Raw genomic sequence first — 27,241 nt, 5'->3', positions numbered from 1 at the left:
TGAGGTAATTGACATAAAAATGATGGCTTCTCACTGTTTAGGCAACTACAGTGGTTAGTTTTCATCTGTGGCTCTAACAACTTGCTCTGGTCTCTCTATGGTTGTGAATGATATCAGGCACCAGCCTGGATTTTGTGGATTCATTTAAAGAGCCCTACATTTAACAAGGATCTGAATCACAGAAACACTGAAATTTGAAAAGCCACTACCCCAAGTGCCACATCCACATGTCTTTTAAATCCCTCCAGGGATGGTGCCAGATGATGCCCACACCTCCCCAGGCAGCCTGTTCAGGGGTTTGGATGAGGATCAGAAGGATGGCAGGACATATGTGCATGTTTTCCCTTTCCAGCCCCTTTACCTCCTTTAGAGGGGTTCAGAAATCAGCTGCCCCTCATCTGCACTTACACTTTTCACAGGTGGGGACAGGAGGGTGCCACTTGCCCCCAAACTGGCACTGGGACTCCTGAGAGCCCTTCAAGGCATAACCTAAGTTGCACTCGAAGATGATGGTGTCCTCCAGGTTGTAGGTGCTCTCTGACCCAGCCACTTTTCCATTCTCGATCTCTGGCCTGGTGCAGCCAATTGCTGGAAGGGAAGAGCATGAGGATGTGAAGAGCTGGGGATGTGAAACCCCTCCTGGTTGTGAGGGGCACTGGGCAGGGACAGCACCTTCTGCTGGGCCTTGCCATCTCTGTCACAGACATTTCAACATTTGTGACTGTTGTTCTTACACTAAATATCATTATTCAGCTGTTCCTGTGCGTTTGTACTCAGCGGGAACAGAAAGGAAACCCACAGGGGCACAGGGGGCTCCTCCTGCCCCTGGCACCTCAGCTCTCAGCCTGTGCCTGGGCGTTTGCTGGCAGTGATTGCACCAGGAGCCGAGCAGGAGGAAGGAGCCCCAGGAACGCACCTCGGCAGCGGGGCTGGGGCCGGCTCCAGGTGCCCCGGGCCGTGCAGCGGATGGAGGCGTTGCCCAGCAGGGAATAGCCCTCGGCGCAGGTGTAGAGCACCACGGAGCCCGGGCTGTGCCTGGCCCCGGGGCTGGCACCGTGCTGCCCGTTGGCAATGCTCGGCGGGGCAGGGCACCTCACCTCTGCCGGGAACAGGGAAAGGCAGGTGAGAAATGGGGCAGGGCAAGATAAACACCAAACCCCCCAATGTTCTGAGAGCAAAGCAGCGAGATAACACAAGTGCAGTCAGCCTTATTGCTGATATGTAACTTTCCCAGGAACTCTCCTTAGCTCTTTGCTTCAGCAGAAACCAACATCCTGGTTTTTAGAGCTTCTGCAGAAGCAATAAATCAAATTAAGTTGTAATGAAAACGGAAGCAATAACAGTACTCCCCCATCAGCCTCAAAGAGGAAAAGCTGTTATACTAAAGCACTAGCAAATAAGTGCTTTATGCTTTAAAAAGTGATTAAAAAATAGTAAATCCTCCGAGTTGTTTTGAACACTGACATTAACTGCTGTGAATACATAAAATCGGTTGTGTGAGCTGTGTCCCCATGGGTGCAGGCCCTGCCCCAGGCTGTCCCTTGTGCCAGGGCCAGCCAGAGCTGCCTGTGGGCACACCCCGAGCCGTACCTTGGCACCGTGGCACTGTCCCACTCCACGTGCCACGCTCCCCGTCCCCAGAGGTGCAGGACAGGGAGGAGTCTCCAGCCAGGGCCAGCCCCGAGGCACAGGTGTAGGTGACCACGTCCCCAAGGGAGAAGGTGGCCCTGGAGCCCCCGCTGTGTGTCCCATTGGGGATGGCCGGAGGGGCAGCGCAGGTGACACCTGTGGGCAGGACAAGGGGACAAGGGGGGGTCAGCACTGCCCAGGAAGGGCACACACAGTGCCCAGGAAGGGCACTGACAGAGGGGAAGCCACCTCAGCAGTGACACAATGACCTGAATCACCAGTAACAAAGTTTGCATGGATAAAATGACACATGGGAATGAAATCTGTCCCCTCCTGTGAGTCACTTCCTTGCTGCCCGTGGAGGTGCTGGGACAATTCTTACCTCCCTTTCCATAACCATTGGTGACACAGAGAGAGAAACTGGCCAGTGAGAGATACTTACCACTAACAGGCAGTTTAAAATATTAATGTTTCTTCGCAGTTTGCACCAGAATAAATAAAAGACCTTTGAAACCATTTTCAGAAGCATATCCAAACCAAAATGAAAAGAAAAAGGAAATATTTTACACATTCAGTGGCTTGAGAAATCTTTTGCAATAAAACCTTTGGCTTGAAAGAAGTTCCACTTTATCTTGTAAACCATCTCCAAGGGCCTGTTGTGGTGGCCTACTTACGCTGGCAGACAGGAGGATCCCCACTCCACGAGACATGTGTGCCAGAGACCTCACAAATTCTCTGGGAGCCTCCCACCAGCTTGTACCTGGACCACACAGAAGGATTCATTATTTTAACAGTGAGATTTTTTATATTTGAGATTTCTTTACAACCCTTGCAAGTGGCAACCAAGAGTTCTGGCTTGGGAACTGGGTTGTGTAAAGCTGAAAATCCACTTCCCTCTCCCCAGGGCAGGACTCACCCTTTGTCACAAGTGTAATGGATTTTGGACCCGAGGAGGAGATCTGTCAGGACAACAGCTCTGCCATTCTCTGGGTTCCCTGGGTTGGGGCACTGCTTCTCTGGAAGGGAATGCCAGCCTCCATCAGCCCTCAGCTGGGCTGACATCCCAGCAGGGATGGCACCAGAGAGCAGGCACAGACACCCACAAAGCTGGGGAAACATCCCAGCAGGGATGGCACCATGGAGAGCAGGCAGAGAAACCCACAAAGCTGGGGAAACATCCCAGGGATGGCACCACAGGGAGCAGGCAGAGAAACCCACAAAGCTGGGGAAACATCCCAGGGATGGCACCAGAGAGCAGGCAGAGACACCCTCAAAGCTGTGCTCATATCCCAGGGATGGCACCACAGGGAGCAGGCAGAGACACCCACAAAGCTGGGGAAACACAGAAAGCAGCCCAGCCTCCCACTGCAGGCTTCCAGCACTCGCAGGATGTACTTTTACAGAACTCCAGCACTGCAGACCAGGTCTGGTTGCTGAGGCAGGTGATGGCTGGTGACACCCCCAGGAGCTGGCTGTAGCCAGGCTGGCACTCGAATTCCACCCTGCTCCCCTCAGGAAACAGCGTCTGGTTCCTGTAGGGCTCCTTGAGCTCGGCAAAGCCCAGCCTGGCAGGGGCTCTGCAGCCAGCTGCCAGGACAGAGAACAGCCTGGCTGTTAAAGAGCTGCAAAAGGAGGATTGGGAGAGCAGGGGAAGGTTAAACCCTGCTGGGACACTTGCCCTGCTCGCAGACGGGCACAGGCGGCTCCCAGGTGTTGTTTGGCTGGCACTGGATCTCTCTGTGGCCGCGAATGGCATAGCCTGGGTCACACTGGAAGGTCACGGTGTCCCTGTGTGCGTAGGCAGCCCTGGCAGCCACGATCCTCCCGTGCTGGATCTGTGGGACGGGACAGTTCGCCTCTGGAAAGGAAAGAGGTGCAGTGCTCAGAACAGACCCTCAGGCAGAGCTGGGCCGTGTGAAGCCACCAAGGGCTGCAATTTTAAGACACTGAAAATCATTTTCCTAGAGAAGATGTTGATCAAACATTCCAAGGGGAAAGGGGAGCAGGGTGGCACCCCAGCCTCCCCTGCTCTGCCGGCCTGAGCCCTGGAAGATGCTGGGGCGAGAATCCCAGCTGGCTGGAGTTTCCCAACCGGATCAGCGGGGCTGGGGGGATGCCCGGGGGTCCCTGCCCACCTCCGCAGGCCGGCAGGGGCTCGCTCCAGACGCCGCTGTGCCCGTCGCGGGTGGTGCAGTGGATGGAGGGCTCCCCGTGCAGGGGCAGCCCGTGCTTGCAGCTGTAGGTGACGGCCGTGCCGTAGTGGAACTCGCTCTGCAGCCGGCCCGAGTGCTGCCCGTTGGGGATGTCCGGGGGCGGCTCGCAAGGGATGCCTGCGGAGGAGCAGAACCTCAGCTCAGCAGCAGCGCCACAGCACCTGTGGGGGGCTTCTTGAGCCCCTCGGGCTGGGGGGCACAAACACTTCTAAAGATGGGATGAAGTGACCTCCCCAGTGATGGTTGGGAACAGGATCCCACCCTGGCAGGTAGAAAGCAGAGGCAGTAACCAAAACTCTGTGGAGGAAACACCTGCATGCTTTGCATTTGCTACTTTTAAAGAAATAATTTGAATACCTATTTAGCATCACTTGTATAAAATTCTGGTGCCAATCCAGGCACAGTCTGTGTGTCACCTGTGGTTCACACCTACCTGGAGAATCTGGGAAATGCTTTAAAACCTCAGAATGTACCAGCAAATGTTTCTTTCTTCCGTGTGGAACGGCCCTGATCAGCCACGCAATCTGATCAGCAGAGAAAGCCCAGGGGGAATTGCTGAGGAGCAGCACAGCAGCTCTTGGGCACTCACCAGTGGCCGAGAGAGGGAACAAACCCCCGGTCTGGGATTTTGGGATTCGCTGCTGGCCCTGCCTCGGTGCTCTGCCTCTCCCTAGGCCTGACCCTTGGTCTCTCTGGGTGTGACAGAGCAACCCCTAAGCTGAACACGAGTTCCCTTCCTCTGCTGCAATGGGCTCCTGGTGTCAGGCAGCAGCAGGATGCTCAAGCACTGCTGGAAAAGCTCCAGCTGAGGTGTTGCTTTCCATAATCCCTTCAGCTTTGGGGTCTTGTACCTTTTCCCAGACTGCTTGCTTATGCCTCCCAAACCTTCTGATTTTTCCTGCCCACAAAGGGGAGAATTGCCTGTGAAAGCTTTGATTGGAAAGATGTGGCAGACTCTGCTGGAAAATAATTCCCAGAACCACGAGCTACTCACGCTGACAGAGGGGAGTGTGGCCAGTCCATACAACACGTCCCCCAGAGATCTCACAGCGTCTGCTGGCTTGTCCAATTAACCTGTGCCTGGTGGGAAAAGGGTTGGTCATTCACCCCAAGCCATTCCAGCTGGAATTACTGCTCCTCCCAACCACCCGGGATGTGGGATCAGCCCTGCTGGCAGCAGAGCTGTGGCCCTGGAGGGGAAATCCCTTCCTTGCTCTGCCTGACCCATTTTCCAGCATTTGTAGGGGATATATATATATAAAATATATATATATCCATTTTTATATATTTTATATATATATATATATATATATATCCATTTTTATATATAATATATATCCATATATATATATATATATAAATAAAAATACATATATATCCATTATATATATATACACCGAGAATCCATTTTCTGGGAGTGAATGAACAGAGGTTAAAAAGGGGGACACTTACCATTCTACCTCCAAAGCAGGACTTACCCTTCCTCACAGCTGTAAACCACTGTAGAGCCAAGCTGCAGATTTGTCAGGGAAATAATCCTGCCATGCACAGGCTCACCTGGGTGACTGCACTGTTTCCCTGGGGAAGGAAAACACCCTTATGTCCTGCCTCTCTACATCCCAGCACCAAATATGCAATTATTCCTCCAGTCCCCTGCCCACATTCCCAGTTCCCCCCAAAATGGGTTTCCCATTTCAAAGGGTTACATGGCTTTACTAGTCACATATTCAGAATAACACCAAGGTTTTGGCAGCATGGACAGAACCTGAGACCTGTTCCTCCTGCACCGACAGACACCAAATCAAGGAGCTATTCACTTTTACAGAACTCTAGTGCTTCTGACCACACTCCTCTCTCAAGGCATGTCAGAGTAGGTGACATTCCTGGCACTTTTGCATATCCAGGGCGGCAAGTGTATTGCACAGTCTTCCCAACAGGAAAATCAATGGCATTCCAGTGCTCCTCATTTAGCTCAGCAAACTGTAACCTTGTGGGAGCACCACAAGCACCTAGTGAGAGAGAAAAGAGATGTGAGAAGCAGGCAGGACAGGCACATGGGGGGCAAGCACACAGAGAGCACTGTTAGGAGGAAAGGGGTTTGGTTTGCCTTGCAAAAATGTTCATTTTGATTAATATAGCCATTAATGAAGACATTTTCCCAAAGGGCAGCAGAGGATTAGGTTCTTATTCCCAGGATAGGCTTGAATCTTCCCCCTCAAAGGGTTTAACAACATTTTTAAACAGGATTAGGGGTCATAAAACAGCAGTTGTGTCAGGTACCTGGGGACCTGGTGAAGGAGGAGTGGTGGGGCAGTGCTCTGTCACACACAGGAGCAGGGGGCTGCCAGGTGCCATCCTCCTGGCACGACAGGCTGGCACTGCCCTGCAGGCTGTACCCATCGTGGCACTGGAATGTCACCGTTTGTCCGGGGGCAGAGAGGAGCCCGTGGCCACCAACTTGCCTTCCATTGGCTACGATTGGATTGATGCAGACAGTCCCTGGAAATCAGGGTGTGCAGGAGGAGTCGGAGCAAGAGAAAACACAAAACCACCAGCGGTTAATGTTGGAACCACAAAATCAGCGCGATGTCCACACAAACCTCCCCAGCTGTAGGAAGGCTTGGCATTAATTGAGTCCATGACACACTTTACATGGAATTAACCCTCTTGGAGGATCTGTTTGCAGTGGTGAGGGTGTCCCCTGTGCTCAGAGCCTGAGGGACAGAGCCCGCACTCACCTTCGCAGCGAGGCCGGGGCTGGCTCCAGTTCCCCGATGCTCCGCAGGTCACAGCGGCATTTCCAACCAGGTAATAGCCGGGATCGCAGCTGTACCTCACAGACATCCCAGCGGTAAAAAACGCTTTGTCACGGCCGTTGTGATTTCCATTGGTGACCTCCGGAGGCATCGGGCACGGCCGGACTGCGGGAGGGAGTTGGGAAATTGAGCTCAGCGAGAGAACGGGGAGCGAGGGGAAGGCAGGCAGGGTGAGTGCACGGAGGGGTTCAGTCCCTGCCTGCACCCCCGATCCCCAGCAGCACTCACCCCTGTGGCACACGAGCGCCGGCGGGTCCCAGGTGCCCCCGGGCTGGCACCGAGCCTCGTCGGAGCCCTCTGCCGCATGGCCGGGGTGGCAGTCAAAGTGCAGAGTGTCTCCAGCTCTGTAGGTGCCCTGCGCGTTGTGCACCTGCCCGTTCTGCACCTCGGGTACCTGGCAGCCGATCGCTGTGGGGGCAGTGACAGCGCCCTTTAAATTCCCTGCATGAACAGGATCCTGCGCACACAGAGCCCTGCCCTGCCCTCAGTGCCACAGCTCCCTGCTCCGACCCTACAGCGCCCTCCTGCCCCCCAGCCCAGCAGAGAGCCCCCACAGACCTTCACAGCGGGGCAGGGGCCGGCTCCAGTGCCCCGAGTCCGTGCAGGTGATGGACTCATTGCCCAGCAGCTGGAAGCCCTCCCTGCAGCTGTAGGACACGGTGACTCCCCGGGGAAAGCTGCCCGAGGAGTGCCCGGAGTGCAGCCCGTTGGCGATGCTCGGTGCCCGGGGACATGTCACCTCTGCAGAGGGAGGGGAAACCTCATCAGGGTTTGGGAGAGGAGATTTTGGGGAGCCAGCTCAGCCCCACCCTTCCCGCATGTCACACTTTGGGAGGACAGAGGGCTCAAACCCCAGGTGCTGCCAGCTGCATCCTGCCAGCAGCCTTTGGGTCTCCTGACTCTCCTCTGATCTTTCTGGACAAAGAGTATTGAAATGATTCATTTAAACTCAGCTGGTGTCCCCCTAAAAGCTGTGTCCCCCCCTATTCCCATGCCTGGTCTCAGCACTGCCACCACCCATGGATATGACTGGAGCACAGGGAGGAGGGTGCTGGCTCTGGATTCGTGGATGTTAGCTTGTTCTTTACACATTATAAACCCATATCTTTCATTAAAATGGAGTTCAGACTCTGGCTGAAGGTCTCAGTGGATTTGGTGAGGGTGTCCCCTGTGCACAGAGCCACAGTGAGTTTGCCCCCTGAGGGACAGAGCCCGGGCTCACCTTCGCAGCGAGGCCGGGGCTGGCTCCAGTTCCCCGATGCTCTGCAGGTCACAGCGGCATTTCCAACCAGGTAATAGCCGGGATCGCAGCTGTACCTCACAGACATCCCCATGGTGAACCCTGCCGTGTCCCGGCTGTTGTGATTTCCATTGGCCACCTCCGGAGGCATCGGGCACGGCCGGACTGCGGGAGGGAGATGGGAAATTGAGCTCAGCGAGAGAACGGGGAGCGAGGGGAAGGCAGGCAGGGTGAGTGCACGGAGGGGTTCAGTCCCTGCCTGCACCCCCGATCCCCAGCAGCACTCACCCCTGTGGCACACGAGCGCCGGCGGGTCCCAGGTGCCCCCGGGCTGGCACCGAGCCTCGTCGGAGCCCTCTGCTGCATGGCCGGGGTGGCAGTCAAAGTGCAGAGTGTCTCCAGCTCTGTAGGTGCCCTGCGCGTTGTGCACCTGCCCGTTCTGCACCTCGGGTGCCTGGCAGCCGATGGCTGTGGGGGCAGTGACGGCGCCCTTTAAATTCCCTGCGTGAACAGGATCCTGCGCACACAGAGCCCTGCCCTGCCCTCAGTGCCACAGCTCCCTGCTCCGACCCTACAGCACACCCAGCACCCTCCTGCCCCCCAGCCCAGCACAGAGCCCCCCACAGACCTTCACAGCGGGGCAGGGGCCGGCTCCAGCTCCCCGAGTCCGTGCAGGTGATGGACTCATTGCCGAGCAGCTGGAAGCCCTCCCTGCAGCTGTAGGACACGGTGACTCCCCGGGGAAAGCTGCCCGAGGAGTGCCCGGAGTGCAGCCCGTTGGCGATGCTCGGTGCCCGGGGACATGTCACCTCTGCAGAGGGAGGGAAAGCATCCTGTGGGTCTGCTCTGTGCTGGTCTGTGCTGCTGGCACAGCTCGGTAACAGCAGAGTGAGCTCCTGAATCCTGCTCTTGGCTCCATTTGCTGGGTCAAGTCTTTAGTTCAGGTGCAGCTGCACCTGGAAGGAATCACTGGCAGTGATGAGAGTCCCGACAGGACAGCGGGCACATGGCAGGATTTGGGAGGGATCCTCACTGACGTGGAAGCAGTGAGAAGTTGTGATTACTCTTCACTCCGCAAGGAAGGTGAAAATGCCCCACATCTGCCCAGAAGCAGTGTCAGAAACCCCCCGGCATTCAGACCCTGCCATCCCACGGAGCCATCCCTCTCCCCATGCCTCTCGGAGCCCCAGACAGGCCACAGCCATCCCCGTGTCCCACCCCAGCCTGTCCCACCGGAGCTGTTTCTGTTTCTCTGCCAGCCAAGCTTGGGAAGGGCAGCCAGGACAGACCCAGCCCAGTTTTGCCTTCCCAGTGAATTTGGGAGGACACAAGAGGAGCTTTCCCCACAGCCAGTGCCACTCCCAGCGCTGGGACACTGGTGTGCCACTCACCCTTTCTGCACGCCGGCAGAGGGGGGTCCCACCTGGAGGCAGCCCCGCAGGTGCTGCTGCCCGGACCGCTCAGGGTGTAGCCCGGGTTGCAGGTGACGCTCACGGTGTCCCGTGGCCGGTAGAGAAAGCGGCGAGGGGACACCCGCCCGTAGGGCACGCGGGGCGGCGGGCACCAGGCAGCTGGGGAGGGGAGAGAAGGGAAATGCTGACCTGGCCAGCCCCGGGGGGCTGCGGGGTGCCCGGGCAGCCTGGTGCCCGTGGGCACTGGGGGCTGCGGCTGGGCTGGGGTCCCGGGGCTGCAGGACCCTCCCTGTGCTCCTTGGGGACCCCACTGCCACCTCAGCTGACAAAACCTGCATGTCCAGGATTTCATGTCAGCACCCAGCAGGTTCAGGAGCCTTTCCTGGCCCTCCTGAGCACCCAATCCAACCCAGGAAATCACTGACAGGGCAGCCCAGGACTGACCCAACAGCCCCTTGGGATCTGTGCTGTGCCAGGGGGATGGAGGTGCCAGCTGTGGTGATGAGCCAGCTATGGCTCTGGTGATGTGCCAGTTCTGGCTCTGGTGTTGTGCCAGCTGTGGCTCTGGTGACCCCAGAGGGTCTCTGCCATCAGCAGAGGAGCTCAGGGCTCTGTGATGCCAAGGCCACCTGGGAGCAGTGCAGGGCTCCCATTTCCCCCCACAGAGAAAAGCACAGAGATCAGCGAGGACCGAGCAGCGATGAGGAGGAAGGCCATGGGAGGAAGGCCCCAGAGGAGCAGAGCTGCTGCCCTGCCTTACCTTGAGCCCCGGTTGTGGTGCTGAGGAGCAGAGCGGAGCTGCCCAGCAGGCAGAGGGTGACCGCGGGCACCATCCCTGGCACAGGCAGCAGCTCCTGCGGGCAAGGGGCAGATATGGGCAGCCCAGTTCCCCCCAGTGCCCCCGAGGGAGGAAGGAGATGCTGCTGGGGGAGTTCCCAGGACTGTGGGACAGGAACCTGGGGGCTCCCCTGGACGTGCAGCACAACCAGCACCCCGAGGAGGCTGCAGGTGCCTCAGGCTGCTGCTGCTGCTGCAGGGGAGGATGTGGAAAGAGGGGTGAAAAGGGCTGGGGGCAGGCAGAGGGGCTGTAGCTGCACTGTGCCCATGGAGCAGAGCATCCTCCCCTTGGGGAAGTGTCCCAGGCTCTGTCCCAGAGCCCCAGGGGATGGTGGTGGCACCTGAGGGACACAGGGATGGGAAGGGCAGGGGGAAATTCCCTCCTCCCGTGAAAACAGGACACAAATTGGGGACACAAATCCTCCTGACCCGACCCTGGGCTGATCCCAGAATATATATATATATATATATCCCAGAATAAACCCCAGACAGGAGTTTTGGGTGAGGAGCAGCCCCGGCAGCTCCAGCTGCCCACCCCACACAGGTGACCCTTCCTGAGCCCAAAGCAGGCAGCGAGACAGGAACTGCTCAAGTCCTTTTATTTCTTTTATTGACAGAGAGCTTCCAATACTTACAAATCCAACGTTCACGCTTCAGATTGCACTTGGTGATTTGCACTCAGATTATAAAAAGAAAATTATGTGCAATTGATTACAAATACAGTAAATAAACCCTCTCCAATGGTAATTTTGGTGACCACAGCTGTAAACAATGTTTCAGCATTCACAATTCCTTTCATTTGATTGTGGGGACATAATTCCAAGCTGATCCCCAAATCACGTGTTAAATCATTTGGAAAAAAATTCACTTTGGACTATGCAGTGTGAATAAACGTGCTGGGATTAAAATAGCAAAACCAAGCACAACCCAGAGCTGTGAGCCTTTACGTTGTATTTTGCCCTTTTAGTCACTCACATGGCTTATGGTAAAAGAGCAATAAAAATAACCAGCAATGTGCAAGTGCTTGTTCTGCAGGGCTGAAGAAACAGGATCTGCAGTGCCCCTGTGACAGCTGAGCAGGACAGGGCTCTGCTGGGGAGGGAGGACCTGGGGGCCTGTCTGGAACAGGGCTGATGTGTGCATGGAAATGGTTATTTGTGAGTTTCCTCCTTATTAAAGGCACGTTCCTGCTAGCAGGGGAAAATGGAGAAACCAAAGGTCTGTAGTAGACACATTTTGGGTGGTTCCTGTTCCCAGTGTGCTTCATGAGAAGCTCCCAGATGGGTGAGATGGGTGACAAAACCCCAAACCTCAACATTTTGCTTTACCAGCAGCTCAAATTCTGAGTGTCTCAGGCTCAGGCAGTCAAAGTTCCACCACAGTGGTGTTTCCCTTCTAAATAGGAAACCTTCCAATATTAACTCCATTTTATGACAGCTTACCCAGTGATCTTCAGCCAGGCTGAGTTCCAGCCAGGAAAGGACACCAATGCCTCAGCATGGCCTTGCCATCAGCAGAGAAATCTGGGGCATTTTGCCCACATGGTCCCTCCCCTCACCTCTCTCCACGCTCCCAGCACAGCCACAAATGGCTCAGGGCAGGCAGGATGAAAACAAAGTGCCCAAAAGCTGCGGGGTTGGTGTCCTGCTCCCCGGGCAAAGGTCTTGGCATCTCCGTGGTTTCACACAGGGATAGCTGCCCTTGAGTTCTCAGCAGCATTCCATTATGAATATTGAATTTATAAGTTCTGAGCAGCCCTCCAGGTGCCTTCCAAAGCACTCCAGCCCCACACAGCAGTGCCAGGGGTTCCTGCAGTCACTGCTTCAAGGCCACTTTGTGAGGAGGGAAAGCAGAGCCCTGCCCCATCTGCCCCATCTCCCCCATCACAATTCCCAGGAAAGCTCAGGCACTGGACACCAGTGCAACAGCAGCGATTAATTGAGCAGAAGCAATTAATGAACTTGATTATATCTGGCAAATAATGAGACTGCAAAATCTTTTAAGCCACTCTATGGAAAGGCTTGATTAGTAAATATGAAAAAAAACCCAGAGCCAGGATACCAGTATTCCTTATTTTATATTAATTTTATTTACAAAACAGTTTTACTATAAAAACTGTAAATTTTGCACTTTTATCTGCACACTAGGAAAGGAACCTCAGTTTTAAAAAAATAGTTTAGGAAATACAAATAAATCTCGTAAGATTGTGCAAAGAGGAAATTGTTTTCCTAGCGCAAAGAAACGTTTACTGACTTTTTAAAGCCTCACTTTAAGAGCTGTAAAAATACTTTGCTCATACAAAAATAAGCAAAAAAGTGGGCATTAAACCAACACGGAGGTGGGTCTGAAGTATGTTTGGTTTTTCTGCTTCTGTGGCAGCCCAGGTGAAGTCAGAGCTTTGATTTCAGGTCCCTTTGTTGCACTGGGAGCTGAATCCCTGCCAGGGATCGGTGCTGGACTCCCCTCCTCAGCTCCTGGATTTATCCTGCAGTGAGAAACAAGCCGGGATCAGGGGAGCCCCTCGGCCTGGGGAGGGTTTGAGCAGCCTCCCCAGGGACCTGGGGTGTTTGGGGTGCCCCGAGCAGCTCCTACCGTCAGGTGCCAGGCGCTGGGGCTGGCACAGGTGAGCGTGGCTGGGCACCGAGCACACGGGGCACAGGTGGCAGCCGGGGCTGTGCGGAGGGACCAGGTGGGCTGGGGAGCCCTCCCCGGCCAGGGGGCACACGGGGCTGCTGGCTGTGTCCCCGTGGATGAGGGACAGGAGCTGTCGGTCCGTGCAGGAGGGGCAGACAGGGCCCTGGGGGCTGTGGGAGAGAGGGGAGTGGGTCCCAGAGGGGCTGTGACAGGACCTGCCCCTCTCCAGACCAGCACCCACTGAGCTGCTCTCCTTCACCATTTCCCTTTTTGAACTCCAGCAGGCAGAGGTTCAAGAATGCAGAACTGGACCAGCTCCCCCAGGATTGGGGCTCCCAGCCAGTGGGGCAGGCACTCACAGGAATAAATGGAAAAACCCCAAAGCAAAGGCAGCAGCAAGGAGTTCACACTTCCCGAAGCCAAAGCAAGCAGATGCATATGTCCAACCATGTTTATCTGGGTTTTCATGTGAATTTGGCTCTGTCAATGGTGACTCTGTTGAGAAAGCACCAGACTCACATGGACGAGTGTCAGAATAAATAAATAAACTGAGCAAACAGCTTCACCTCATCACTTCTCTGGCCCAAAACCTTACCTTGCCTCAAGCAAAGGAACCACACCCAGAGGAGGGAAAAGCCCTGGGCAGTGGCTGAGCAGAGGCTCCCACTGCAGGGTCCCACCTGGGCTCTTTGCTGCCTAACCAGAACCAGAGCCCCGAAGAACACGAGGCTGAGCACAGTGAGGAGCACAGGCTGCTCCAGAGACACCCAGGGAAACCCCACAACATCATCTGAGTGAACCTCACCCAGTTCCACCTCTCTCAGCTCGAGCAGGCACCACCCTTTACCCTGGCCCAGGGCGAGGAGCAGCCAACAGTCACCCGGTGCCACCTGCTTTATTCTGAGTTAGCAGTGAGCTCAGCTTGGAGGGCACCGGGCACTCCCTGCAGGGCTGGCAGGAGCTGGGCAGGAGCTGCCTGGCCACACTCACCCCTTGTGCTGCCACTCCCCCGGTGTCACAGCCCTGCTGTCCCCCTGGCCCGTGTGGGCACGCAGCCAGCTCTCACAGGTGGGACAGATGTGGTCACTGTGGAGAGGAACCATTGAGGGTGAGCACTGAGGGCATGGATGTGCCTTCCAGGCCGTGGGGCTTGGAACAGCCTGGGGTAGTGGGAGGTGTGGGGTGGGATGAGAGGAGCTTTAAGGTCCCTTCCAACCCAAACCACTCTGGGATTCTCTGATAAGCACAGTTCTGAAATTTGCTGGTTTTTGTCCATGCCCACTGTGGCATCTGGGTGGTTTTGGGTGGAAGACTGACCTTTGGTGGTCCATGGGCTGCTCTGCCTCACTCCTCCATGGAGCAGCTCCTCCTGTGCCATCTGCCCTGAGCACGTCCACATCCATGGCAGGAGAGCTGAGCACACACACAGAGAGAACACACAGATCCTGGGTGTGCAGCTTCCCAAAAACACCTCCTGCCCAGCTGAGCCACTATTCCCTAAATATCAAACCCTTGCTCCTGCTGAAACAGGAACCACACAAATTCCAGCTGCCAAACTCACTTTATCCACATAGAGATGCTTCCTCCCCCTTTCCCCTTGCTTTGCTCCCCTGTTGGATTTTACCTGGTGCCTGCTGGGCTCTGGCTGTCCCCATCACCAACGCTGGGCACCGAGTAGCTGCGGGGTTTTTGGGGCTGGGAGCTCAGCCAGTCCTGGCAGGCAGCACAGCCGTGCTGTGGGGGCTCTGAGAGAGGGGCCAGGGCACTGTGGAGCTGCTCCTCACAGCTGGGACACACGTGGCACTTCCCTGTGTGGCTGTGGGTGAGAGAGAGATGGGGGAAATCCACCCAGCAAAGCCCAAACCCTCCTGAAGCCCCCTTTGGACAGCAGGGTGTTCATCGGGGCATTTGAAAGTCAAAAACTGCTCAAAGATCTGCACAGGTGAGCTCTGCAGCAGTGAGACCCCTGGCTATAGTCAGGCACAAGGTTTTGGGCAGGTGAACAAGCAAACCTACCAAAAATAGGAATTCCAGAGCTTGGGGAGCTTCTTCTCATCTGTAACCTCCAGGTGCATCCCTGCATCCCTTCCCTTCACCTCCTGCTTTTGTGAAGTCACATTATAAGAGCTGGAGAGACAGAAAGGCAGAAAATTGTAGAATAAAAGCTTCACAACGTGGAAAAATTGTGCTAACCATGCAAATATGCTGAAGGTATAGGGTTTGAAAGGAAAATTCCACTTATCCCCAGGGAAAGTTCTGATTTTGGAGGAGCAGCTTACTGCTTTTCATTCTCTTTCCGTCTCACGATGATCCCAGCTAGAATTCCAAGGGCTACAGGGGGAACTAACAAAGAAGGGAAAGGGAGAGTGAAATCAACCATTGACTCCAGGTATTTAACAGCAGACAGCTTTGGGGTAGGAAAATGTATTTTCAATTTTAAGCTACTTACCAATGCAGCTCGGAATGAGGATGCTTGCTGGGGAGGAAAATAATGAAAGGGATGTTAAAAATATGAAGGCCCAAATGTGGCGCAATTACAGCAAATAACAGGGCTTCTAAGAAATGGAGCTCTTACCCAGCCAGTAAGGATTCTCTTCTGAGGGTTTGGTTTGGTTTGTCTCTGCTGCGGTTTTAACTAGGGAGAGACAAAGGAAAAGCACTCAAAATGTGATTTTATATGGTGCTCAATATATAAAATAGTTCAGAGAGGAGTAAACATCACATGGGCAGGTGACTTGTGCATCTCAGGCTGTGGCAGGGACCTCTTGTGCCACTCCAGGCCTTGAGGACAGAGAGGATTCTGCTGTTCCACTTGGCTTTATTGCCTGGGTGTTGTAGGACATGAGATACAAATCCTTTAAGTTCCGTCCAGCAGCTTTGCAGCCACTGATACTTTCCCGCATTGTTCATTACATTTCTGCCTGCTCCTCTCGAAGGGAAAGCATAAACCCTGGTGTGGTTCTGCTCCTGGTGCTCCTCAGCAGAGCCCGGCACCGCGCAGAGCCCTGGAGCCAAAGCCTGCAGGGCGCCTGTGCTGCCGGATGGGATCGGGCTCAGTGAGAGAACCAGGAGCGAACTGCGGGCAAGGGGAGGCTGCGGGCAGGGACGGGCTCACCCCGGCAGGCGGGCGGGGCCCCGCTCCAGGTGCCGCTGTCGCCGCTGTCGCCGCTGTCGCCGCTGTCGCCGGTGCAGCGCAGCGTGTCCTGCCCCACCAGCTCCAGCCCCGGCTCACACGTGTAGGTTGCGACGGAGCCCAGCACGAACTCCCCCGAGCTGTTGCCACTGTGCTGCCCGTGAGGGATGGCTGGAGGAGGGGGACAGGAGATCACTGCGGGAGGAAGAGGAGAGAACTCAGGAGAGGACCCTGGGATGCTCTTCCCTTCTCTTCTTCTTCTGCTCCTGTCAGGCTTGCACAGGAACCAGTGATGCTCCTGGGGATCCCTGCTTGTGACAGCAGCTGTCCCCTTGCAGAGATGCTGGCCTGATGTCACTTAGTGAAATAAACCAAAAATTCAGAATTTCTAGATTGGAATATTTGGTTTTTCCAGTCAAGCACTGGACAACTTCACTCACCCTGACAAGCTGGAAGAGGACTCCAGACAGCTTTGTTGCCCTCTAGGAGACACCTGATGGAAGGTGATGCTCCCTTTAGTCTGTACCTGTGGGGGCAAAAGGCACATCCCAAAATCAGCTGGTTGTCACCAACCAAGAATGTGTCACCACAGAGGCGCTGAGGACTGCATGGGCAGAGCCCCATGTCCCAGTTCACACCCCAGTGACACTGGGCGGGCAGAGGGAAGTGACTTCACTCTCACCCGTGGTCACAAACCACTCTGGCAGTTCCACCCAGCAGATGATCTTTTAGGATATCTTTTAGGATGACTTGGCCATGTTCTGGATTGGCTGGAATACCACAAGATTTCTCTAAAAAAGAGTAAGATTATCCTTAGGACACCATGAGGCTGGGAAAAGCCCCACAAACTTAGTTTTCATGGCAGAATGGCAATTAATGGTATTTCATGTTAAATGTCATTAGAGAAGAGCAATTTTAAAATACAGGCGTGGCACTTGGAACACAGCATAGGGGAAATGGAATGAGATGGGGACACTCACTCTGACACAGTTCAGGAACTTCTGTCCACGTTAAGTTGTCCAAACAGGTGCTGGTGGGGGGCTGGGCTGTGGTGTTTTCATAAGCTAGGCGACAGATGTACCTCACCGTGGTGTTAACAGCGTAAAAATTCTGCATTTTGTCTTCTGGTGATAGCGCAGCAAATTGCACAGATCTGGGTGTGGGACAGCTGCCTGGCCACCACAGAGACACCCAAATGTCCGGTTACAGAGCAAAAATAACACTTTGCTTTCAACTGTAAACATAAATCCAAGTGATGACGCACGAGTCTCACTAAGAGCATGGGCACCCCAAACAGTGCCCTCCTCCCTGCCCACTTCCACCAGGGAATCGTCCGAGGTGGGGAAGTGCAGCCAGTTCTCACTGGAGAAGTTTCCAAATCCCCAAAGCCAAACCTCCTTGCCTGATTTACCCTTTGGTCGCTCGGTGCTCTGCATTCCCTCCCCTTTTCCATGTGCTTCCCAAGCTGTTCCTCTATTTTCATTAGCACACAAGTGCTACACAAGTGGCTCCAACGGCCTCGGTGGAGGGTAGGAAAAAGGGGCAGCAAGAGAAGCGGCCAGACCACTTCATCCTGTGTGATGAGGAAACCCCTGAGGCAGCGATTGCCAAAGCTGTGGGTGTTCCCGCAAGCAACTCACACCCTCCTGTGTCAGAGAAAGGGAAACACTCACGGCCGCAGAACTCTGGCAGGCTGGACCAGCGGGAGTTCGACAGGCACTGGATGGTGTTAGAGAAAAGGGGGAGCTTGGTGTAACCCGGGACGCAGGCAAAAGTCACTGTGGAGCCCACACTGAAGCTCTGCTGGTGTTTGGCATCCCCCCGGGGCTCAGCGTGGCTGATGTTCGGCAGCGGCCCACAGTCCCCTGTGGGAAAATAAACAGGGATTTAGAGGGGCTCCTTCTGCATGTATGTATTACACACACTGCCATGAATAACGCACACTGCCATGGATAATCCACACTCCCATGGATAACCCACACTGCCATGGATAACTCACATTCCCACAGATAACCCACACTCCCATGGATAACCCACACTCCCATGGATAGCACACACTGACATGGATAATCCACAGCCCCATGGATAACCCACACTGCCATGGATAACTCACATTCCCACAGATAACCCACACTCCCGTGGATAACCCACACTGCCATGGATAACTCACATTCCCACGGATAACCCACACTCCCGTGGATAACCCACATTCCCATGGATAACCCACACTGCCATGGATAACCCACACTCCCATGGATAACCCACACTGCCATGGATAACTCACATTCCCACGGATAACCCACACTCCCGTGGATAACCCACATTCCCACAGATCCTACACTCGCACACCCGCGGAGGCAGAGAACGCTCCCGCACGCACGGAGCCCCCAGCCCGGCATGGCCGGCAGGCACAGAGCCCCCGGCGCGGCGTGCCCGGCTCCCCGCACCCCGCTCCCCTCCAGGGGCTCACCCCACGCCGCGGGCAGCTCCAGCAGCACCACCAGCACCAGCAGCAGCGAGCAGCAGCGGCCGGAGCCCATCGCGGGTCCCCCGGCACTGCCCGGGCAGCGGAGCCACTCCCGCGGGGCTGCTCTGAGCTCCGCGGAGCCCCCGCCCGCCCGCCCCGGCCAGCCCAGCTCCGCTGAGCTCAGCTCAGCTCCGGGAAGGCTCTGACGAAAGCCGGGAGCGTGGTGGGGAGCGGGGCTGGGTGTGGAACGCGCGGGGTGAGCGGTGCCAGGCTCGCCTGGCATCCCAACGAGCGGCTCCCCGGGAATCCGCTGCCTCAGCCTCTCCTTCCCAGCCTTACTCTGCACTTCCAGGAAAAACCTCCCTCCCTCCAAAGCTGCCAAAGTCGCAAAGGAAAAGAAAATACCCAAAACTAAAAGGGCAGGAAGGGGAACGCATCCTCCCAGTCCAAGGAGAGGGCAGCCAGCAGCTGCCGACCTGCACCTTCCTGTTTCCCTTGGTAATCCAGGAAACCGCGATGTTTCCACTGCTCAAACTTACCCACTCTTACCCCTTTTATTTATTTATTTTTAATTTCCACTTTATTTTCCTTTCCTATACAATTTAAGTTCCACTCAGATGTAACAATGAGACGCAGAGGTGGTTTCCGAAGGAAGGAATCCAGCACCTTGGATAACGTGTCCCTATAAAACACTCCCTTGTAAACACGGTGACAAATTCCATGGAGAGACCTTGGCTGCATTTTTACAGCTCACTGGCCTGAACGGGAATGGTGGCTGCATAAGGCTAAAGGAATCTGTCAACAGGAAGACAAAAACACCTTTAAATTCTGGGGAATTCTGTATTGGCTTGGGGCAGTGACTTTGGCACGGGGCAGGAAGATGCTGAAAAGTATTTGGCAAAGGCTCTGCGTGATGCTGAGCCCCCGCAGGGAGTGGCTGCACTCACAGAACCGAGTGAAAATGCATTTGCTCACAGGCTGAACCCCTGAAACCCCCAGAAAACCCCAGAAAGCGGGCTGTTTTCTGCTTGGGGAGGGAGCAGGAGATATCTGTGCCCCTTGCCCTGTGCACCCGCATTCGCTGCCCCGCAGCGGCTCCTCCCGGGCGGTGGCTGAGCCCCGATAGCAGCTGTGTCCCTGCCCGGCCACCGAGGGCCAGCAGCTTTATCTGGCCCTGCCACCCGTCCCTGCAGCGCAGGGATCAGCCCCGACAGCTGCTGGTGGCACGCACGGGGGCAGCCCGAGCCCGGCCGGCAAAACCCAGCAGCAAAAACAGCGCTGGAGCTGCTGCCCTGGGAATGCCACAGAAACTCAGCTCCCAAAACCTCCTGGGCTGAGCCTGAATCTGCCTGGGCTGAGCCTGAATCTCCCTGGGCTGAGCCTGGGTCTGCCTGAGCTGTCTCAGTCCTGGGGTGGCTGAACAGGATTAGGGGAGATATAATTCCAGCTGCTTTTTCCAGACTTCCCAGAAACACACTCCTGTTTTCCTCCTTTACTACTTTTTAAAAAATATATAACCAAGTTTAACTTGCGATGGATGGCATTTGGAAAATAAATGTTCAGAGTGATAAAGAACTGATCATTGCCAAGATATACCTTAAAGCTGATTCCTTCTTGAAAAAGAGAATAAAATATGACAAGAAAACAGCAGAAAGTTGAATTCACAGAGTACCCTTTATAAACAATTATCATTTATTACTGAATAGAAATAAAAGCCCAGAAAGGCTTTGGGGGTTTTAGGTCTTTACAGGACAAAATTGGGGTAGGCAGCTTAAAGAACACGCACAACTTTTCCAGGCCCTCTGTTGCAGGGTGGCAGCCCTGGGGAGGTTATTTAGGAGCTGTATTTCTGTGTCTGTGCCTCATTGATGTGGTCACAGTGGGACTGAGCTGGGTCCCTCCCTCTGGAAAGCAGAAGTGGCTCCTTTGCGTTATGAGATCAGAGATACCCGGCCCACACGTGGCTTTATCTTCCTGTGGTAGAAATGAAAACTGCAAAGAACTTTGGGCTGATACACGGAGAAGCTTTTGCTAAAGAAAGGGCTTAAACCACTCAAGATATAAAGATTAAACAGTGCAATACCCCAAGTACCATGGTTTCCTAAAATAAATACAAGAGCTAAAACTCAGCGGGACAGGGAAGCTTTGCTTTTCCCTGCTGGCAGCTGGATGCACAGCTGGATCAGCTGCAGCCAGGAATTCCTGGGGAGTTCGGGGAGCAGCTCCCACCCCGGGGAGGCTGGGGCTGTGTCTGGGGTTTGTTGTGGTGTTGCCAGAGAACAGAAAAACCTGCGGGCCTGGAAACACCGAGTCAGGCTGGGTGGGACAGAGCCGGGCTCGGGGAACTCTGCAGGAACTCCGGGGTTTTCTCTGAAACCCTGGCGGGGCCAGCAGGAATCGCAGCTGGGTCGGGCTGCTGGGAGGCAACCGCTGAAAGGAAAACTCGGGTGGGAGGAACAAATATGGAAATCAGCCAATAAATGCTTTTAAAAAGGAATAATTTTCTGTCGATTTCTTGGAATGCTAAATCATCATTAAAAAATTGCATCTTATAGGTGGGACAGAGATGATTTAGGTCATCCTTTACCTTAAAGCAAGGAGAAAGAGTCCTAATAATTGTGACCATTGCATGGGGCACTTTTGGAACAGATCAGGAATGGTAAAAGATTTTCTGGTTTTGACCCAAAAGACAAAACTCAAAGATGGGTAAGCTCAGCTTGACCCTGACACCAGAGGAACAATTTTCTCCATCCCTCAGCTGGGTACTGAGGTCCTCCAGCTGGTGTTGTGTCTTCTCCTCTCACGGTGACACAATGACAGCTCCCAGCACTTCCCACAAAGCCAAAATTCTCCCTTTTCATGGATGAAATTATCCTCTGCAGCGGGTGGGGAATCTGGAGGAGCAGGACTTCCACCACGTCCAGCTTCTCCTGGCTGTGCATGATCTCCCTGTGGGGAACAAGGTTGGCATCAGCACCAGAGCCCTGGCACTCTCAGGGCTATGCGGTACAAAGTCCTCTCTTGCTTTTCAAAAGGCCCAAAAAATAAGTTTAAAAAAGTAATCTGTAATAACATAAGGGCAAGGATATAGTAAGTTAAAATGTATTTCAGACAAAGCAAAGCTTTTTATGAGATAGAAGGTCAGTGAAGTCAAAGCTGAGCTGTGAACCAGCAAAAAATGTAAATTATACAGAGAAAACTTACAGAAGAGAAGAACATGACAAAAAACCCACTCACTTCCACAAAATGATGGAAATTTGGGCCGTTTTAACTTCTGCAAGCAGCCAGGTGGGAGAAGGATCTCCATGTACTTCAGAGGACACATGGATCCTTTGCTGGGGCCAGAATAGGATTTTGGGGATTTGTACAAAGGCAGAACCAATGTGAACCCTGAGGCAGCCCAGTTCCTGCTCACTGAAGAGAAATATGGGAGAAAAAACCAAAAATCTGGGTTTTAGGGATGGGAGAAAGCAGGAGGTGGCACTGGTGCCGCTGTCCCTCGGGACTGACCTGGTTTCCTGAGGAAGGAGGAGGCCTGGGAGGGTTGGATGCTGTTTTGCAGGGCTTTTTTATAGAGGCTGAGCTTCCTCTGCCACAGGAGAGCCTTCTGAGAGGGCTGGGCTGCGATTCCCTGGGCACCTGAGAAAATGGAATTCACGGGGTCAAATCCGCCGGGTGGCCTTTCCTAGAAATGGGATAAAGGAGGAAAATAAATGGACTTGATTCAATGCCGAGTGATTTCAACTCACTTTTGGGAGGAGCTCTCCTCTCCGTGGCTGCTGCTCCAAGTCTGACAGCTGAGCTTTTCTCTGGGGGACAGAGAGGGAGCGTTGCTCAGAGCACTCCTCCTTCCCTCTGAGCCCACCCACTCCTTGCTCCAGCACTGCCTTTCTCCCCTTCAAAATTTCCTTACTACTTATATTTGACCCCTCCTGCACTTCATACCCCCAATATTTTAAACTGGTTCATCCTAAATACCAAACTAATACTAAACACTAAGTAATAAATATCAAATACTAAATAATAAAAAATAAATACTAAGAAATAAATACAAAATACGAAATACTAAATACTGAATAATACTAAATAATATGAAATACTAAATATTAAATAATAAATTTCACCTGAATATCAAACTAATACTAAATACTAAGTAATAAATATCAAATACTAAATAATAAAAAATAAATACTAAGAAATAAATACAAAATACGAAATACTAAATACTGAATAATACTAAATAATATGAAATACTAAATATTAAATAATAAATTTCACCTGAATATCAAACTAATACTAAACACTAAGTAATAAATATCAAATACTAAATAATAAAAAAGAAATACTAAGAAATAAATACAAAATACAAAATACTAAATACTGAATAACACTAAATAATATGAAATACTAAATATCAAATAATAAATTTCACCTGAATATCAAACTAATACTAAATACTAAGTAATAAATATCAAATACTAAATAATAAAAAATAAATACTAAGAAATAAATACAAAATACGAAATCCTAAATACTGAATAACACTAAATAATATGAAATACTAAATATTAAATAATAAATTTCACCTGAATACCAAACTAATACTAAATATTAAATAATAAATAAGAAATACTAAGAAAAAAATACTAAATACTGAATAATACTAATTAATATTAAATACTAAATACTAAATATTAAATAATAAGTTTCACATGAATATCAAACTGATACTAAATAATAAATACCAAATAATAAATAATAAATACTAAGAAAAAATAAGAAATACAAAATACTAAATACTAAATACTAAATGCGAAATATTAAATAATAAATATTAAATAATTAATCAATAATAAATAATAAATATCAAATAATAAAATAAATAATAAAATAAATAATAAAGAATAAAATGATTAATAATTAATAATTAATAATTAATAATTAATAATTAATAATTAATTATAATATTAATTAGTAAACAATAAACAATAAACAATAAACAATAAACAATAAACAATAAACAATAAACAATAAATAATTTCAGCCACTGAACTGGGATGAAAGCACCTTTGCACTCAGGTGTGGCTCCACTCCAGACCCCGCTGGTTTTGTCCCTGCTCCCACACTGGATGCTCCCATTCCCCACCAGCTGGAAGTTGGGCTCACAGCTGTAGGTCACCGTGGAGTTATAAGCAAAAATCTCAATTCCTTCCCCATCGTGTCTCCCGTGGCTGATTGGAGGAGGTGGAGGGCAGGTAATTACTGCAGGAGAGAAGGACAATGTGTTTTAAAAGCTTCAGTTTTAATAAAAAATACAAAAAGTTTGAGTCTGCCTGAGGTTCTTGAGGATAAACTTTGGACAGTGCAGGTGGGTAACAGCACTGGAGGGATAAAGCACAGCTGCCTGTCCCAGTTCTTCTTTCTGGTTTGTTCCCAAAGTGTTTTTCTTCTCACACTTTTATCCCTCTCCCTCTCTTCACCCTCTCTTTATTTGCCACGACAAATAAACAGCAGCTTGCCACGCTCAGGATTCCTGGAAATCTCACCCCATCACCTTCAGTCATGACAAAAATGCTGATTTTGTGGGAACAAAGCTGCTGAAACAGCAGCAGAATGGGCATTTCTCAGCTGTGCTTTTGGGGACAGATCAGCCACAGAGCATCCACAAAAACAACCCAAAGAGAACTTTGGGCTGGACATGGGGATGCAGGACCTGCTGGAGTGAAGTAAAAAGCTTTAATCTCACAATTTAAGATGAATCTCACATTCACAAGTCGGAAGTTTGCTCCATTCAACATCGTTTCCTTTCAGCTGGCACCAGATGAAATTATTCCCGACTAATTTGTACCTAAAACACACGAGAGAAAATCAGAGTAACTGCCCCAAAACTGGGAATATTTCCCACCCACCTCCAGTGCAAGCATGATCAGGAGTGTGGGAGAGAAAGTTAAAACAGGCAGAGCTGCTGACACTGCTGGTGAGCAGAACTCCTCTCAGGATCTGTGTTCATCTATTTTTGGTGCCTCTCTGCTCTGACTCTGCATTTTCCGTGGCAGGGAAGGGAGGAATTGTAGCTGAGGCTGGCAGAATGCTCTGGGGATGCCAGACAGGGCTGGGCCGAGCTGAGGGATGGATTCCCACAGGGATTTGCTGAATCAGGAGCTCCATCCCTGCCTGCTCCTGGCTCACAGCACTGCTGGGACTGACCCTGTCCCCATCCAGGGCTCAGGTGACAAGGGAGGAGCCCCCTGGGACAGTGCAAGGTGTCCCTGCCATGGCAGGGGTGGCACTGGATGGGTTTTAAGGTCTGTTCCAACACAATCCAAATTCAGATAGATCCCCCTGACCTCCAGGAGCAGTGAGGGGCAGCAGGGCTCAATCCGTGTTTAATTAAAGTGGTTTCTGCCTGGTTTGCTGGAAGCTCAGGGGCAGTGACACCTTCCCCATTCTGATTCTCCCTCCTGTGCAGAGCAGCATCTGGCCAGGGTGGATAATGATCGTATCTGACCTAACTTCCATGAGCAACGGGATCCCTCCACCCTCAGTGGGCTTCCAAAGCTGAGCTCAGCCCCAGCAGGGTGGGACACGCTCTCATTTTCTCAATTGCATCCCAAGGGAGAGACAAAACCCCTCTGCTACATCTGGGGCTGGGCAGCACCAGCCAGATGATGCCAGCTGCTTCCTGCTGGAGGGAGGAACCCTGCCTGGAGTGTTTCAATTAGAGATTAAAATTTCTGGGCTGTCCACTGCATTTGGGCCCTGATTGAAAGCAGGCCGCAGCCATGAGTCAGCTCCTGACTGTGGAAATTGTGTTTCACTGCACTTTTCCAGCTGAACTTTAATGGATTTTAGAAATCCCTTGTTGTAACCCTTTTTGTTCAATATATCTCAACTGTCTTAAGCTGAAATATTTTAAATAACTTGTACTGAAGTCTAGAGTTATCAGCTGTGAGTACAACCAGCTGCTCCTGTTGGGATGGACACCCAGAGCTGCTCTGGGTGGCACTTGGAGGAAAAGGTGGCCCTGAATCCTGGCCCTGGTGCCCTCCCTGCAGCTGTGTGCCCTCTGGAGCTGTGCCCCAGCACTCACCCATCCTCACAGGACACCTCCACCCGTGCTCCCAGCTGCAGGTCCCTCAGGGGCCCCATCCTGCCCGCGGGCAGCACTCCTGGGGTGCCACAGGACCTCCCTGGGGACACAAAAAGGCTGAATGAGACACAAAACAGGGGCTCTGGGGAATTCCCAAAGGTTCCAGAGCATTTTACTGCATAGGCATCACAGCCGGGCTGGCAGGAGCCAAAGGTGGGGACCCCAAAATGCTGCACGCCCACAGAGGGGTTTCCATCCCAGTGGATTAGGAACAAGGTACTCGACTGTGAAAAAATATCCCTGCCACATCACCAGTCTCAATATTCCATGGGTGTCACCAAGAGAATGCTTTGCCTTCATGTTGAAGTTCAGTGCTAGAATAGCAAATTGGGATTTGTCCCCTGCCTGTGCCATGTCCCAGTGAAAACAACTTTAGGACCACAAAAAGGTTGGAAAAGACCTCTCTGAGATCACAGAGTCCAACCAAATATTCCCTGGCATGAAAATCAAACCAGACCTGTTTATGCCAGCAGAAAAACCAGAAAGAACATCAGTGACACTTGTGCTGTTTAATCTTAACAAGGAATGACAGGGACTATCCCCCAGTTTCGTGTTAATGGAGCTGTTGGGATGATAATGACCAGGCTGTGTCATTATCATCCCAACATTCTGGGAGCAGCCAGGGCTGCTTTTGGGGCTGTGGGGCAGCAGGAATACTCACTCCTGCACAGCTCGGCAGGCTGGGACCACGTCAGGTTCTCCAGGCAGGTGCTGGAGGGGGAAATCTCCAAGGAGTTCTCGTAGCCGGGCCGGCAGACGTAGCTCACGTTGGTGCCAATGGGGAAGAAATTCCTCCTCTCATCCTCCTTGGACAGGGCAGCAAACCTCAGCCTGGTTGGGGCAGCACAGCTCCCTGGCAGCCAAGGAGAGGCAGCCTGACAGAGCTGCCCACCAAACACCCCTGGGAGCACAGGAATGCTTCTGGAGAGCTCCTGGTGCTGGTGCCAGGGGAATTCAGGCTCCTTACCTGGCTGCCAACCTGCTGCAGGCACCAGAGTGGGGATGGAGGGGGGTCAGGAGCCCGGGGAGGGTCAGCAGGACATAGGGAGACCATGCATGGGCTGGGGGGCACAGGAGACCCCAGCCCCATCCCTGACAGAGCCCTCTGCCACCCCTGCGGCCACCAGGGGCTGAGAGGGACAGCAGGACAGAGGGTTTGTCACCTGGGCAGGGCAGAGGGTTTGTGCCCCTGGGGACAGGGACAGAGCCAGGGCAGAGGGTTCGTCCCTTGGGCAGGGACAGTGCCAGCACAGAGCGTTTGTCCCCTGGGGACAGGGACAGTGCAGTGTATCAGGTTTGCCCCTGGGGACAGGGATGGTGCCGAGCAGGAGGGACAGGGATATTCCCCGCCCCGGGCAGTGTTTCAGATATAAAGGAAGGTATTTACGGCCGCAGGGCTCGGCCAGCCTGGACCAGATGTCGCCGGGCAGGCACTCCACGGTGTCGGGCATGCCCGGGATCCTGCGGGCTCCCCCCGAGCAGCTGAACGTCACCCTGGATCCCACCGGGAAGCTGCTGGCGCTGCTGGAGGGGCTGGAGTGGGTCATGGCAGGCGGGGGCCCGCAGTCACCTGCAGCAGGACAACACCCCCTCAGGTGAGGAGCCCCTTCTGTGGCCCCTTCCCCGCCCCAGGAGGGTGCTGGGATGGCCCAGGGTTCTAAAGGGAAGGCAGCAGCCAGGGCTGGGTCTGTGACAGCCCCAGGCTCAGGG

At 52.9% G+C, this 27,241-nt stretch overlaps 2 protein-coding genes and 1 long non-coding RNA gene across 3 annotated transcripts in view; all 3 read right to left on the bottom strand.

Annotated features, from left to right (window-relative positions):
- Positions 1–10,143, bottom strand: part of LOC102075373 (complement receptor type 1) — a 30,802-nt gene extending 20,659 nt beyond the window's left edge. The window contains exons 1-19 of the mRNA XM_074527938.1: positions 10,071–10,143; positions 9,290–9,469; positions 8,527–8,709; positions 8,187–8,366; positions 7,881–8,063; positions 7,217–7,399; positions 6,887–7,066; positions 6,581–6,763; positions 6,123–6,341; positions 5,660–5,851; positions 5,321–5,420; positions 4,837–4,922; positions 3,765–3,959; positions 3,308–3,487; positions 3,025–3,216; positions 2,546–2,645; positions 2,304–2,389; positions 917–1,099; positions 409–588 (exon numbers count right to left, since the gene is read on the bottom strand). Of these exons, the coding sequence (XP_074384039.1) occupies positions 409–588; positions 917–1,099; positions 2,304–2,389; positions 2,546–2,645; positions 3,025–3,216; positions 3,308–3,487; positions 3,765–3,959; positions 4,837–4,922; positions 5,321–5,420; positions 5,660–5,851; positions 6,123–6,341; positions 6,581–6,763; positions 6,887–7,066; positions 7,217–7,399; positions 7,881–8,063; positions 8,187–8,366; positions 8,527–8,709; positions 9,290–9,469; positions 10,071–10,143 (3,058 nt within the window). The remainder of the gene's footprint in view (positions 1–408; positions 589–916; positions 1,100–2,303; positions 2,390–2,545; positions 2,646–3,024; positions 3,217–3,307; positions 3,488–3,764; positions 3,960–4,836; positions 4,923–5,320; positions 5,421–5,659; positions 5,852–6,122; positions 6,342–6,580; positions 6,764–6,886; positions 7,067–7,216; positions 7,400–7,880; positions 8,064–8,186; positions 8,367–8,526; positions 8,710–9,289; positions 9,470–10,070) is intronic.
- Positions 10,144–12,037: 1,894 nt separating this feature from the next.
- CD55 (CD55 molecule (Cromer blood group)) lies at positions 12,038–18,719 on the bottom strand. Its single transcript, XM_074528341.1, has 15 exons — positions 18,385–18,719; positions 17,588–17,779; positions 16,895–17,086; positions 16,597–16,705; positions 16,355–16,440; positions 15,897–16,109; positions 15,357–15,416; positions 15,231–15,257; positions 15,061–15,124; positions 14,798–14,908; positions 14,406–14,597; positions 14,099–14,194; positions 13,772–13,867; positions 12,740–12,951; positions 12,038–12,632 (listed from the first exon to the last, which is right to left on the bottom strand). The coding sequence occupies exons 1-15, from the start codon at positions 18,662–18,664 to the stop codon at positions 12,628–12,630; spliced, it is 1,935 nt and encodes a 644-aa protein (XP_074384442.1). The 5' UTR covers positions 18,665–18,719; the 3' UTR covers positions 12,038–12,627.
- Positions 18,720–20,088: 1,369 nt separating this feature from the next.
- LOC141725296 (uncharacterized) lies at positions 20,089–22,060 on the bottom strand. The gene is made up of 3 exons (XR_012577161.1): positions 21,892–22,060; positions 21,619–21,795; positions 20,089–21,330 (listed from the first exon to the last, which is right to left on the bottom strand). It is a non-coding gene; the product is annotated as an uncharacterized LOC141725296 (long non-coding RNA).
- Positions 22,061–27,241: the final 5,181 nt, after the last annotated feature.

Source organism: Zonotrichia albicollis, chromosome 28 (assembly GCF_047830755.1).
Source record: "Zonotrichia albicollis isolate bZonAlb1 chromosome 28, bZonAlb1.hap1, whole genome shotgun sequence".
NCBI classification, from domain to species: Eukaryota; Metazoa; Chordata; class Aves; order Passeriformes; family Passerellidae; genus Zonotrichia; species Zonotrichia albicollis.
This window is presented reverse-complemented; position numbering and strand designations above follow the sequence as displayed.

Bases quoted from the DNA above. Each gene is read 5' to 3' on its own strand.
- CD55 (XM_074528341.1), bottom strand. From the start codon at position 18,664: ATGCCAGGCGAGCCTGGCACCGCTCACCCCGCGCGTTCCACACCCAGC. The intron at 17,087-17,587 runs GTGAGTGTTTCC...TGTGGTGGCCAG, and splicing joins CCTGCCAGAGTTCTGCGGCC to GCAGCTGTCCCACACCCAGA. The intron at 12,952-13,771 runs GTGAGTGTGGCC...TCTCTCCCACAG, and splicing joins GGGGAGTGGCAGCACAAGGG to CCCCCAGGGCCCTGTCTGCC.